Raw genomic sequence first — 14,798 nt, 5'->3', positions numbered from 1 at the left:
AATTTTAATTTAAGTTTCTTGCATTTGGTCTTCTGTAGCCAAGGTAATCCCGCTGTGATGGGGTCCATTCTTCCTCCGTTTATACATTCTCCAGCGCGTCTGGTGACCAACTTTCAGTGGGCGGGAGCGCGCGATGTGATTGCTGGCCGAGCGAGCCAATCACGTTCAAGTTGTTAAGTTAAAGCCTCTAAAGGGGCAGGGACTCCCTTAGAAAATTCAACCAATCAGGAACGTCGTGAGCTCCAGAGCAGCCAATCAGGAGCTTGGTGTGTTTCGCCGTGTTTCAGAGTGGCGTCGGGCAGCTCGGTGCTTCAGAGGGGAATACAGTGTTAATAATAAAGGTAAGTACTTTTCAGGCTGTCGGACGCCGACTCTCTTTTAAAATACGGGCATGGGCTTGTTAGCAGGTGTTGTTGTAAGGAGAGCGCGGCGGTAGCGGAGCGTGTTGATGTGGACCGCCGGATAACGGGACTTCCGTGAGCCGGTGCTGGTTAGCGGTGCAGACGGAGTGGCTTCAGCCGGGTCAGAAGGTGCAGCTGCCGGAGGAAAACTGCCTCTGAATGCTCCCATTGGGCGCACCTTATCGCTAGAATTTAAAGCCTGCTGCACGGCATTTTCTGAAGTACTCCGCCTAAATATGAAGCTTAAAAAAAGTGAAATAGTGTGCTTTTTATGTGTGACACATGGAAGTACACCTGTGTATACAAACTCACTGTCCTGATGGTGGTCCTGATCACGCTATCACAATCAGACGTGTTAATTTTAAGCTCCATTTGGATTTTTACCATCTTCATTATTTATTATTCACTGTGTCCCATGTGTTGCTGTAATATTAATTCATTCTAACTTGTCAGACTCACATTTGCTCCATCTGTTATTTCTCAGAAAGTGATCTGGCTCCGTCCAAAGCTTGGTTTGTCTTTCTGCAGGTGTCCTCATCCACCCACTGCTTCCCCTCATGTCTCCATTCACTTCTGCTTGGTGTGTGTCATGTCTTCATTGCAGATGCAGTTCATGCTTCTATTCAGCCGGCAAGGCAAGCTCAGGCTCCAGAAGTGGTACGTGCCTTTGTCTGATAAGGAGAAAAAGAAGATCACCAGAGAGTTGGTCCAGACAGTGTTGGCTCGCAAGCCCAAAATGTGCAGCTTCCTGGAGTGGAGAGACCTCAAGATTGTGTATAAGAGGTGGGTAGAGTTCAGACTGGGAGTTCCGTTGGTTAAATATGAATCTGAATGTTTTCTGCCTGATTGAGTTCTGGCTATGATATGATTCAAGGCCTATCACTCATGCATGTGTCTCAGTTGGGGAATTGGGAGCGAGTGTTGCCAAAGAGTTGCTCTCAGACTACAACAAGAAAGAGCATTAATTTTGCCTCATTATATCCTGTTGCCGTGCCAACGGACAAGCAGGCAGACTATTGGTGAACGCAAGTGACCCACCAGGGACCGGCACTTCTGCTCATCCACACAGATGTTTGTTTACCTCCTACAGTTAACTGATTTAAAGAGCCCGCGTTATTGTCTCTTTAAGTGTGCTTGCTTACACCTTTTTCCTACTTAATGCGATCGCAGATTTGAATGATGTACCTCCTATAGGGTATAACACTTTCCCTGCTCGGATTGGAGCAATTACATGGCGGGTGACTGGGTCAGATGTATGCAGTGAAATTCCATTCAGCATTGTCATTAAAATATGAATGCAACCAAACTACTCACTGGATCATCCAATTAGAAAGAAAACATTTCCAAACGCTGCCATGCACCGTGTTTTCCCCTGAACCAGGAGTGTAAAAAATTTGGCCCATAATGGCCCACATGAGCTTCCATTCTGGCCCACCGAACCAATAAGCAGATTAATCAAGCATTGATTGTTATAGAAATTTCTAAAGAGCAGCAAACGCAAAACAATACTGAGACCTGAACTGAGAAATTGGCGATGCTGCCATGACAGCTAGCTACCTTGTCAAACTATAATCATAGCCGTGCTGCCAGGATGAGTTAGTAAAAACACACACAAAGCAACAGCTGTGCTGTTTTGAACATTTGACTGTATTTTGCCTCAGAAAGTATCATTCACATTGACTCTATGTCAATGCTGCAGCCATTTTCTGTAGTAATTGTTTGACATAATTTAGAAATTAAATATGCATTAAAATTAATTACATTTCCATTTTGTGTGATTGACATGGTTTTTTTTGCACACTAGACCCCGTCTTCATTAAAAGCTCTTTGTGAGACCATTTTAATGTTAAATCCAACATGCTTAGACACCTTCATCCTCATGTGTAATTTTGCACCAAACCAGAACCAGCCCTGCAGACAGCTGAATGGGACGCTCAGCGCTTTAGTTCTCTGAATCCTTAAACCTCATATTGTATTCTGTCTGATGTGTCAGAATTGATCTGGGATCAGAGAGAGTTATGTTGAGTCTGTTGCCAGTGGAGCTCATCCTGCCCATATTTAAATTGCTTGGATATTTTATTTGGTGATTTAAAATACAGCATCAAGCAAGACTTTAGCTCTGAGCCTCATGTTGAAAAGACAATATAAATCTTTAAATTGAATTACTATGCAAAAATATACGAAACCTAATCTATACTGAAAATGAATCCTTTTAAAAATCTCAATTATTTGGTGTCATATTTGCACTCCATAACTTGCACAAATCAAGTTATTTCCAGTTTTTGGAATAATCGCTTTTTAAATGAGGCATTGCAGTAAAATAGAGGTTCTCAAAAGGTTTCGGGAGGATTCGTTTCCTTTTACAATTTTGCCGTATTTCCGAATAACTTTTTATTGTCAAAACAGTAACTGGGGACTTTTTTTCTACAGTACAGGACCTTCTAAAAGAAAGACGACCCATTCACTTCCTGTTGCCTGGCTGGCCCGTGTGAGTCAGCCACAGCGCAAGTGCTGCCTCACTTCCCTGCACTGTACGCAGTTGAGGCCACTGAAGCGAAGCCTTTGTGCTCCCTGAGCTTGGCTGTGCCTCGTATTCATTTACACAAACACTGGACAAAGAGCGAGAGCACCACAAAACAATCTGCAATCCATTTTCCAGCAGTGGAGGCACTAAAAGATAACTCTGCCCTTCTAAAGCGTGCCCATTTCGCTCGGCGAGGGGAACAGGACGTTCTGCCCCTCGGTGTAGTCGGTTGCACCCTGTTGCCCCTCTGGTTGCAAGGGATCAACTGACCGGCTCCTTCATTAGCCAATCATCACATGCTTAAAGAGTGCCTTAGGGATTATCGTTGGATAAAGAAGCATGGCCGAGTAGGGCTTAACTGATTCAGCCTTCTGCATCCGGCTTCTGGAGTTTAAATGAATACCCCGCACAGAGTAAACAGCCATCTTTAATAACGGCGGAGAATCGCTCACTCAGCACTGCTTCGGTGAGACGCGACACAGTACATCAACCCGAGGAGCCCGTCCAAGCACAAAAATTAAAAAGTCAGCTCTGCTTACTGTTGCTTTTCCTGGTAGACGCCGCATTGATGTATTGTGTTTTATGCTGCCAGATTTTTGTTGTTTGAAGTTGTGTGGCTCGCCGCTGTGTTGCAGATACGCAAGTCTGTACTTCTGCTGCGCCATCGAGGACCAGGACAACGAGCTGATCACGCTGGAGATCATCCACAGATACGTGGAGCTGCTGGATAAATACTTTGGCAGTGTGCGTTTGTGCTGTTCCCTTTTGATTCTTTCTCCGGGGGTTTTCTGTGGCGCCTCGTTCATTTACAGTTTGGTCAACAGGTTTGTGAGCTGGACATCATTTTCAACTTCGAGAAGGCCTATTTCATCCTGGACGAGTTCTTGCTGGGCGGCGAAGCTCAGGAGACGTCCAAAAAGAACGTGCTGAAGGCGATAGAGCAGGCTGACCTGCTGCAGGAGGTAAGATTTCAGGATGTAATGTCGGCGTGTGAACAACCAGAGCTTTCTCTCATCGAGTCACACTAAGCCATACCCATATTTTTTTAATGCAGTCTGCACCCTCTCCTTATTCTGTGCTGACATTTCCGATTTTGAACAGAGGAGGAAATACTGTGAATCAAAGGATTTATATTTTACTCTGGTCTGCTACTACTGGGTCAGAGATTTGATTGTTAGACTTTCACTTGGTAGCAGCAAACCGCAGTTTCTAGCTGAGTGTGCCGAGGTTTTCTAAACTCCACATTACATCAAATAATGGACTGTGCTTTAGTTGTTTTGGTCTCTCCCTGATTTTTACTCCTCTATGCTCATATAGGATAATTTAACAGTAAAATTAAAGTTTCAACTTCTTTCTTGATGCATCTGCAGGCAATGTGGGATTTACTCTGACTGCTCAGTTAGGTATATTTAATGTTAAAACATAAACACTAGGATTTTTATGCTATTTTTTTCACTCATTTCAGACATCTTTCCATTAATACTCAGAAACAGCTGTTTGAAAACACCTGTAATCCCCCTGTGCTCAGATGAAGGCAGTTCAATACTGTAAGACTGCTGACTGCTGAAAAAACAGAATATAAATACTCTGTCAACAATATAAAACTTATGTCTGACTTTATTAGAAACTCAGCTGTTTTGATGTGTTTTCCGGTAAAAATCAGACATTGCCTCATTGTTAAAGTTATCAAATTACATGTATGTTTTGACTTTACAACTAGAACTTTAAGTATACGATCCAGTTCACCTGCTGCAATAACTGATATTCTTTTAAGAAACACTGTAGAAAGAATGCCAGTCAAGTCAAACCAAAGGTTTTGGTTTTGAGTCACTCTAGTAAATGCAGATCTCTCTCTCTCTACTTTTCACATTTCAACTCGTCTCACTTGACGTTAAGCTTAGCGGGAGTCTTTCATATCGCGGCTCCGCCTCTTTACTTCCTCCACTACATGGTCACAGTCGCTCTCTGTCACCCATCGCACACTTCCTGATGGCCATTTGATCAGAAATTTACTCGTGAAGCAATATCTGAGTCGATTTTTATTTTTTTCTCCTGTGATTGCCTGCCTCCCTCCCCTGTTCCCCTTTGGCCCCCACCCTCCCTTAAAAACAGCCCCACAGTGCTGAATGTGTGTTGCACCTAGTGTGTTTGATCTCAACCTTGATTTCAGCTGAAACGTTTTTCTCTCTGCTTGTGTATTCTTCACTGTTGTGATTTGCAGAATATAGACTATCAGATGCGCCTGTTTGCAGGTACAGTTTGTGCACTTTAAGCCATTGCCGTAGCGTTTAGACCCGTAGCCGTAGAGGAGCTCTAGATTTGCTAGTATAACCTCTACAGCTTGCAGCCAACATGTGAGCAACTGCAAGGTTTCAGCGCGTCTGGAGCGTAGAAGCTGCCGTTGCTCATGTGTTCTCCTGCCTCTTATTGACCTCATGCAACTCCCGATACCTCTAATGTACCTGTAATATGCATTAACCAGTAACTCCTCATCAGTAGCATACTGTCACGACGTAACTTGCTATTACCAGACACTAAATAATCATTCACTGTGTGCATCTACGAGAGTGTTCATGATTAATTCTCTTCTTTGATTTCAGTTTAATCTAGTTTCTTCCAGACTTCCATCGTAGCCCAAAGCGAGCGCGGTTCAGGTTGCACCGCAGAGACAAAGTGTCATTCTGTGCGTTGCAGAGACCACTCGGGCACGTCTCTCCCAGATTAGCATTTCACGCAGTGAGAACATAATTACAGTAGCACCAACCGCTGTGTCGCAGCCAGTGTAATTTTGACCGTCAGGGTAGTCAGCGGCGGCATACCAACAAACAGCAATGACAGCGCCGGGGTCGTGTTTCAGTCTCGGTTCAGAGGAGCTGCGCGGTTCATTCACACTTTAACACACCTTCCAGCAGATGCCTTGTCGCCGTCATATTGGCGAGAAATTGTATGGCTGCGGCTATTTTTAACCAAACGTCAGTACGGAATGAAAAACACCAACCTGTCAAATCGACACGTAGCATAAACCTGTGAAGGCCGAACGCGCGGCGAATAGTTGAAACATGGTTTGTGTTTGGTGTTACAATGTAGCCTGGTCTATCATAGATGTAATCAATCAGTCCGACAGCCACTGATGGGCTTTCTGGATTTGTTTGCTCAACATTTAGTCAGTTAGTGCACCAAAAGGCCACTGCTAATGAGTTCTGGGAAAGAAAATGAGGCCACTGCTGACAGCCTATTAACAACCACCAGAGAAAATGGATGTGAACTCTCAAGAATCAACATCGCTTGGTTTGTAAGGGACATTTTCTTTTCACTTAACTTGGAAGACGCTCTCAAACTATCACGAATTCTGCTTCGAGTGACAAACATGTATGTCTGAGGTGGGAATTGTCTTCATCAGTTGTGTTAAAATGCAGCCTGTCTGTCGGTGAATAATCACCTCAGGATGAATAAGATGTTACGTAAGATGAAGCTGAGGGCACCAAAGTTTAAACCCTCTCTGAAATGGCACTCATGTTACCAGACCACCGATGCCAATGAGGCTGAAGTAAGTAATGAAGTGCGCTATGAAACTGGCAGCGTTTGGAAATGTGAACGCGGCCTGTTAGCGTCTGCTATGAGGCAGCTGCTGCCCAGCCAAGTCCGTAATCCCCGAGGGCAAACTGTGAAGCTGTTCACTGATTTACAGTCAGCAGCACCATCAGGTAGCAGCCCCTCAGAGAACATACTGTGCTGTGATCCTCAGAGGCTTATGGTAAGTTCCTAATGTGGGTGTATTAAAGGTGTGTGAAGTGGAAAGCTTTTGGAAACCATTGGGGTCAAAAACCTCAAGGGGGGGCGATCAGGTTTACCTGGAGGGGTGTCTGACGGGCTCGCTTCTGTATTTATAGAGCCAGAGTGAAGACTGGGGGAGTTTGCCCAATGAGGAGATCTTGTAATGGGCCTAGAGTCCGTCCGTGCCTCCATCCAGGCCTTTGGTAACTACTGGACTGGTGCACTCAGTCAGCCAGCATGGGTTTTACAGCTCTGCGTGCCGTGATCTTTTGCATGCCCTTCGCTCTCAGAGCTCTCAGTGAAAGATACGTGGTGCGGCGCGAGGGTTGAAGCAGGCATGAGCTCAAACTTCAGCGTTTAAGACATGTCTGAATACTCAGGCAGTATAAACCTACACTTTCCAGCTTGGTTACAACCGGCTTATTCTACTCATCAATTGACACAATTAGTCTTTGTGGGAAAAGTGAAGAGGTTTGCTGCCTGTGTGCACATCAGCCTGATGTATACTAACACTGAATTAGACCGCTCTGATTAATGATTATTGTTTTATTTGAAGTTTACATTTCTTTTTACTAATATGCAGAAAGCCTGATATAACCAAAGTTTAAAGGGGACTGGTTATGTTGGTCTGGATTTTCAGTCACACAGCCAAAGTGTAAAATACTGAGTTCACTGCATGTTTCGGAGGTCTTCACAACGCTGAAGTCAGCGTGTTAACCATTTCAGTATTTTGACGTTTGCTTCAGACGACGACTTGTGGCAAGACGACGAGGCTTGTTTCAAGCTAACGGCAGCCGATGCTACTCGGCATTGTTAAAAAAGCTTCTAAAGGAGACTTGGCGAGACAGACGCTGCAGCAGCCTGCATTAGAGGGGCCTCCTCAATGAAAAATATAAAGATATTTAAAAATGAATTTTGGATATGAAATGTCTTTTTAACTGGCTGTCCGGAATAATTACAAAAGACTGAAAGTCAGCATAATGGGTCCCCTTTAATATTTTAATGCATCTTCTAATTAACATCAAGACAATGAAAGATGTAAACTGTGTCATTTGTTCTAGATGTAAAAGACCAAAACCAGCAAAGAGTTGATCTGTCTCGTCGTGCTCACAGCCTTATATCCATTTCTCAGCTCCGGGCGTCTGTGTGTCCAGGAATTAAATTGGAATTTCTACATGTATTTTTTTTTCCCATTTAAAAAGACTTCAGTCGTCAGTGTGTTGCAGGTTTTAGCTAACAGTACTAGTCAGTGGTTGCAGGTGTCACTGGGATCTCTTTTCAGCTGACGAATAAAGTTTTACCAGCAGGAAGAGGATGATATTTTTTAGGGTGGACTTAAACCACAAGGGCTTGTGTTTAAATAAACTACTTATACCTATCAGTTAGATTAATTTGTTGCTGGTTTTGGTCTTTTCTAAGCCTATCACCAGCTGAACAAAATAGTTATTTTTAGGATTAATGGAAAGGAATCTATTTGGTAAGAAAAACAATGGTTTTATTTCTATGCATAGCTGCAGTGATTATGAAATCAGTAGAGCAATCAATCCAAATTGAGAAATTATTTTGGCATGCAAGTTGCAGCGAGTAACACAGGGATAAATAATTTAGTTAACAAACTATCTGACAGTGTAATTTAGTAATCAGGCTGCTCAGCTGGAGCTTTTGACACACACTAGCGTGCTGACGGTAAAGTTTGTTCCCGAAGCCTTGCGCTGGTGTCTTCATGAATATCTGAAAAAAAAAAAAAAACAAGTTGTTATATAGATCAGAGGCCATCAAAGCCTGCCTGGTAAAACAATGCCGGGGCAGTTGGGGCTCATTTGGAATTAGGGCCTTTTGCTTGTAGGCATTAGCAAGCACACAGTGCAGTAATTACATGGAAAGCATACCACAGGGGATTTGGTGGGAGCTATTTTAATAAGCCTTTAATGAAATATTTCTCAGGAGCTGGCCATTACTTTGGTGCCAGCAAGCAGATCTTCCCCAGGAATAATCACCCCTCAGAAGATTTCCAGCTCCGCTCGGCCCTGCACGGCAGACATCAGAGATAAACTGGGTGGAGACGTGACGAGGGCACAGTTATTGTGGTGGTGTTAACCCCCCAGAGTTTGCTGTGTAGACGTCGCAGGCAGCCCAGACACTTTGAGCAGATCTGAGACGACTTGACGGTGCATCATTCTCTTTTGTCTTTGTCCTTATTATAAAAATGTTTGCCTCACAGGTGTGATGGTCCCAAATATGGCCTCTGAGTCTTCTGGTCTTTTCCAGAATTAGGCCTCCTAAGGTGAATAATTTCTGTCTGTCGGTTTAGGCTGTCTGTACCTCTAGAGCCCTCTAGTCTCAGTCTTCTTACTGTGTGTACATTTTGTATGTATATCGATGTGTCTGTAGTGCAATTCCCACTGGTTAAAATGGTCCTCCTGGTGTTGTTTATGGTCCAGTAGAAACAGTCTCCACACAGCTGACTGTGTTTGTATTGGAGACAAAAGTCTGTCTTCATTTCACTGTATTCTCCATTTTGTGTCTTAACGTTTCATTGACACTTTCCTTTAAGTCTGTTACATGATTTTAGTTTAGGCAGGTTTCACTTTGCACTCCCAGATAGATTTACCTACATGGAATTGCTTTTATATTTATGGGTTTGACAACTCTTTTTTTTTTTGCACTTACAGAGGTATTTCTGACGCATGGATACGTCTTAATGAAACTGGCCTTAACATCCAGGCTGCTGCTAGTTTGCAGCCATTCTTAACTCAGATTTCAACTCCCAGCACAACACTTTGAATCTCTCAGGAGATTGGGCCTCGTGGTTGAGAGCAGTTAAATGCAGCGCCTTTATTTTATTATAATAAAAGCTGGTATGGATACAGAATAGATGCCAAGTAAAGAAATAGTGACAAATGTTTAAAGTCTATATCTGGATCTGAACATGCTTTAACAATACATTTATTTTAAATTATCCAAACAGAAGAAAACCCCGTTAGATAACCAGAAAGTTACAAGATTGAAATAAAACCTGCTTGTTTTGTGTGTGTGTGTGTGTGTGTGTGTGTGTGTGTGTGTGTGTGTGTGTGTGTGTGTGTGTGTGTGTGTGTGTGTGTGTGTGTGTGTGTGTGTGTGTGTGTGTGTGTGTGTGTGTGTGTGTGTGTGTGTGTGTGTGTGTGTGTGTGTGTGTGTGTGTGTGTGTGTGTGTGTGTGTGTGTGTGTGTGTGAGAGAGAGAGAGAGAGAGAGAGCGAGCATGTGTCAGTCAGAATAAAGCCAAATAATATTTGGGAGCTCTAAAAAAATAAAAAAATAAATAAAAAATACAGGCCCTTGGCCTTGCTGCATGTCCTGTGTGTGAAGTGTGTTATCACGATGTCTAAGCTGTGTGCGTTTCTCTCCCCCAGCCCCGTCATGAGTACTTTAATGTGCCTGTGTACTGATTGGGCCGCCATGGCTGCCGCTGCGCCTGCCGCTGCCGCCGCTGCGCCTGCCGCTGCCGCTGCTATCCACCCTGCATGCTGAGCTCCTCAGTGCCTGGCACCTTTCTTTCTGCCCTCTGAGCACCTGCCATTCTCTTCCATCTGGTTTGGGAGTGTTGCAATATTCTCATTTTAAATTCAGCTCCCGTATGTGACAGTCACGATGCGTTATTATCACAGTGTTAATGGAAAATTAAAAAAAACAAAACAAAAAGGACAAAGAAAGATAAATATTTAAGAGGAATTTGGTATTTTGGTGGTCCTGTGAACGAGGGAGGAAAATGCCAGGATTTACATCAAAAATGTGATTATGGCGCCACTGCGTGTGTCAAGTGTCTGTCATTGATCCTGTTTGTGTCATTTCACCACCAGCACTGTAAACGGCAGGGCGTCTGCATCCTGTGTCATCATGAGCCAAACATCCGCTGATTGATCAAATACGACCGCCATTATATTATTCACTTCTTTACAGTCGTTCCAGAGCTTTTAAACTATCCCTAAATGACTCAAGTTTGATGACATTTCTTTAAGATTTGATGTTCAAACATACTTCAGATCAGTTCAGTGTTTGATCAGGATGACACTTTTTTTAAACTCTGGTTTAAATCACAGATGTCCGTGAAATATGACAGATTGTCATTATTATTATTATTATTTTTATTGTGAGTGTTTTTGTGTGTGTAATCCCTTCTTCCTCTCTGTCTGATCTGTACCACTGCCTCTGAGGGCGTGGGGAAAGTGTGCCCCCTGTTGCAGATGTTGTGGTACAGGCGCACAAGTGTGTGTGTCTGCGTTTAAAGACTTCAGACGTACAACGTGGAGTATTTTTGCTTCTAATAGTTTTACCTTCAGGACAAAAGTGGCGTCACTTTAGATGTTGTGTACTCTCCCTTTTTAAACACTAAAGATAAATAATTGAGGAAATGACTTAATAAGAATATATATATTTGTATGAAGTCCAGTGCTACAGATTCAGCAGAATTGTTTGACTCACACACTTGTGTTATTTCCACTTCCTTTGAGTTTCTTCATGTACATTTCATTAGTTTGGTTCACAGGTCATGACTTCTGCCTGAATTTACGTGGTATCAGACGTGTTTATTTATCTGGTCTTTTGTTGCTTTGTCTTTTTTTGGCTTGTATCTTCTAACTTACCCTCACATGTATTTGATTGATGTTTTTAACTACAAGAACCAGACCGAAGCTGTGTTTCAGCTGTAGTGGAATGTTCGTCAACACAGTAGCTTTTATATCAAGCTGGTATTTAGCTTTTAAAACTAATTATGGATCAGGAATATGTATTTTTAAGATAACTACAGAGGAAACACTAAAGGTAAGTGGTGTTAGTGGGGATTTGCTAAACCGAAATGCACTTTGTTCCATTTCACTTGAGCTCCTTTTGGTTTTCCAGTTCAAGGAGAATGTAGCTTTCTGACAGCACTTGACTAATAATCAGCCTTAACTTATCCTACCCATCTTGAAAAACTGCACTCTGGAAATGTTTGTATCGCCTGTTACTGATAAGAAACGACCAGTTAATAGTTAGATTTCGTTAACAGACCATCCCTATAAACCGAGTGTTTCTGTGAAAAGTACAGTAGGTGATGAATAAAAGGTTTTTGATCTTGATCAGTAAAACACATTTGTGTCTTCCTTCTTTTTTTTTTAAAAACCTCCTGAATTACATGCTGATATTTATCCGTGTTCAGAAATGATCTGAATTGTGCTAAACTCCAGTGTCTTTTAGATTCTTACATTTAGCTAACAATCCGTAGGAGACGAGGGATCGACGTTACAAATTCCCAGGATTTGCACCTAAAGTGACCTGGAGTGCGCCGGCGCTGTCTGCAGCTGTGTTGTTGTCTCTCCTCTCTTGTTCTGAAGCAGGATGTCTGTCTCACTGCTCTGACAAAACCCTTCTCTTTACTTTGTGCTGAACCTTCATTTAGGACGCCAAAGTAAGTGTTCCTCTTTCTTTATGCCAAAATTTAAAGACTTTAACTAGCTGTTTAAACATAATGAGAGCAGCTGCTCTTTCCTTTTCTCTCTCTTTCTCTTTTTTTTTTCATGTCTTTGTGTCTTTGCAAGTGCACCTTATTACAGATATCTAAGAAACAAGCTTTCACAGCTGTTTGGAGCAAATATTGACCGAGCAAAACGGAGATAATTGAGAACGTTTTATTTGGCGACACCTATGATGACAAAGAGAAATTACAGCCGTTCCGAGACGACTTCCTGGAGAAATAACTGGTTTTGGTTTGTGTGACATTAGTACATAGTTTCACCCCAGAGGATAAAAATAAATGATGGACAGTATGTTTTTACTTCTTTCACTCATTTAGAAGAAAAGAAAAGGTTAAAATCTTTGAATTTGAGCTTGGGAATGTCATTTTATTTTTTCTAAATCAAATAAATGATGAACAAGTAATGAAAATAAATGTTTTTGGGTGAAAAACTGTCTGAGGGGGTATGCCATTGATGAACCCCACCGAACTGAGATCGCCAGAAGAGCTTCAAGGACACTGAACTGATCTAACTAATTAGGCATTTAACCTTTGACTAATTCAGAGTGTAGGTTTAATTATTTAATACACCAAAACAGTGACATTCAGTTGATATAACGTTGAAATCAGAATGCTATCCCTGGTGTCCAGTAGGCGACAATAAGATTGTAACAATTTATAGTACAGCGATGGAAGACGGACGAACAAGGCGTCCAGAATCTTACAGAATTCAAAAATGATTTAATCTGTAGTACAAATTTAGATAAGCAGTTATTTGTCAGTATCAACACTCAGCGCCCCTAACCTTTTTTCAATAGGTGATATTTGATCATCTCCAGCAGACTTTCACTATCGATGGCAGAATGGACACTCTTGGTCCTGGACGGCCGCAGTCCTGCATGTTTTCTGCTTGAGTTTAATGAATGCGTCATGAAGCTCTGCAGAAAGCAGGATAATGAGCTGATCACTGACACTGCGGCCCGCCAGGACCAGGAGCGCTCATCCCTGATCATCAAAACTCGTTGTTTGCATTGGTGTTGATGAGTAATGTAGCTTTAAAGTGGAGTTGCTCTGTTTTGAAGTGTCCTTAATGCCCCCAGTCAGACGCCGGTGGTGCTCAGTGTGTTTAATGTGCTGTTCTCCCTCGAACAGGAAGCAGAGACTCCCCGCAGCGTCCTGGAGGAGATTGGACTCACATAAACATTGTCTTCATCAACAAACACTCGCCACACCGTCTGCTGCCAGCTTCTCAGCTGTTTGTAGCCGATAACCAGTCCTCTTCGTTTTTGGTCAACCACTGTCTGTATTCCGTCACTGTTTTCTTGTTTTTTTTTAATTCTATGTTTCGAGGCAAACAATGTAGCAAATTTTGTATGTTCCCTGCTCAGTTATTTATATCTTCCCTGTGATGGGATTCACTGTACTGGAAACGATAATAATTTTTAATTTGTGTTTCATTTGGAGCAAGTTCTGAATTTCAAATGTGTTTGACAAAACTGTGGGAAGTATTATATCACGACAACCAAAGAGTTTAATTTCGCCGGCTTCTTTAATGCTGTGGTGTGATTATTCCAATCGCCACATGTTCATCTTCATCATTTAATTTAAGACTTTACACCAACTGTTTTTGCACTGCAGTTCCAGCTGTATTGACTGTGAAGTGGCTTTAAAACTGAAAATGTACGTTTAATGATGAGAGACCTCTCGGTTTACACGCCATTATCTTTCCCAGATCCCATTCCATACTGTTGAATGCCTTAATCCCTGATGTTCATATCTGAAAAAGAAACAACTCATTGCACAGGAGATACTGTACATCTGCATGCCGCTGCAATGTAGCAGGTAAATACACTGAACTGACTGTATTCATGTGTTACATGCAAGAACTAAGTTACTGTTCTCAGTGTTTATTACTGTGATTCTCAAACCACTGATGTCGCAAAATCAATCAGTATCATAGATAATCAATTAAAGACGGTGTACTCTGTGACTTAAAGCTGTGTTAATCATTTTATGGCCAAAATGTGGCGACATTCAGCGCAAGTTAAGAGAAACATGTTTGTTATTTTGTCCCAGAGCTGTTATCGTGCGTCGAAACTGAGCAGGACTGTCATTATAGAAACATTTTCCTGATATGTCTCACTGCTTGACGTTTGACTTTCTCTCCTAGACAGTCTCTGATCTTGTCTGCGATGTAGTTCCAGCTATGAAACTTACTGGAAAGAAACACGATTGATTGGTGGAAATGACCTCCGGCTGGTGCTAATCATGAGAAACATGAGACTGGAAAGACTCAACCTTTCAAGTAGACAGATATTCATGTTTTTAAGAAAAAAAAAAACTTTTAAGCTGATATAGAAAACATTCATTTCTACAGCTTTACCTTCGCACCTCAAGAACATCACTTATGCTTGAAATGGGATGTTTTGAGTTAAAATGGCCAAAGATTCAAATCGGTGAACAGAAATTTTAGCAAAATACTCATGTTTCGTAATGCTGTGAACATTTATTCCTCTGCATTCTTTAGTACAAAGCTAAAACTTAAATGCAGTGCATATTATGCACTTATCCATTTACCTGGTTTCTTTCAAAATTGAGCTACCAGTTACAAAAAGAAAAGTAACTTTTCAG

At 42.1% G+C, this 14,798-nt stretch overlaps 1 protein-coding gene across 10 annotated transcripts; it reads left to right on the top strand.

Annotated features, from left to right (window-relative positions):
* Window positions 1–253: 253 nt before the first annotated feature.
* Window positions 254–14,231, top strand: LOC115381637 (AP-1 complex subunit sigma-2). 10 transcript variants are annotated; one of them, XM_030083138.1, is made up of 8 exons: window positions 254–341; window positions 1,006–1,184; window positions 3,561–3,669; window positions 3,750–3,887; window positions 5,147–5,177; window positions 8,921–8,983; window positions 12,114–12,122; window positions 13,320–14,231. In XM_030083138.1, exons 2-6 carry the CDS (start codon window positions 1,006–1,008, stop codon window positions 8,971–8,973), a joined length of 510 nt encoding a protein of 169 aa, XP_029938998.1. In that variant the 5' UTR covers window positions 254–341; the 3' UTR covers window positions 8,974–8,983; window positions 12,114–12,122; window positions 13,320–14,231. The 10 variants fall into 10 exon arrangements, with proteins under 10 accessions (XP_029938998.1, XP_029938996.1, XP_029938999.1 ...); XM_030083136.1 differs by lacking the exons at window positions 12,114–12,122; window positions 13,320–14,231 and adding an exon at window positions 10,090–11,799; XM_030083139.1 differs by lacking the exons at window positions 5,147–5,177; window positions 8,921–8,983.
* The last annotated feature ends 567 nt before the right edge of the window (window positions 14,232–14,798 follow it).

Source organism: Salarias fasciatus, chromosome 23, assembly GCF_902148845.1.
Source record: "Salarias fasciatus chromosome 23, fSalaFa1.1, whole genome shotgun sequence".
In the NCBI taxonomy this organism is placed as follows: domain Eukaryota; kingdom Metazoa; phylum Chordata; class Actinopteri; order Blenniiformes; family Blenniidae; genus Salarias; species Salarias fasciatus.
This window is presented reverse-complemented; position numbering and strand designations above follow the sequence as displayed.

What these genes read in the sequence shown, in the direction of transcription:
- LOC115381637 (XM_030083138.1), top strand. Translation starts at nt 1,006, where the DNA reads ATGCAGTTCATGCTTCTATTCAGCCGGCAAGGCAAGCTCAGGCTCCAG. An exon ending in CTCAAGATTGTGTATAAGAG is followed by an intron (nt 1,185 to 3,560) that starts GTGGGTAGAGTT and finishes GCTGTGTTGCAG; the next exon opens with ATACGCAAGTCTGTACTTCT. An exon ending in TGGATAAATACTTTGGCAGT is followed by an intron (nt 3,670 to 3,749) that starts GTGCGTTTGTGC and finishes TTTGGTCAACAG; the next exon opens with GTTTGTGAGCTGGACATCAT.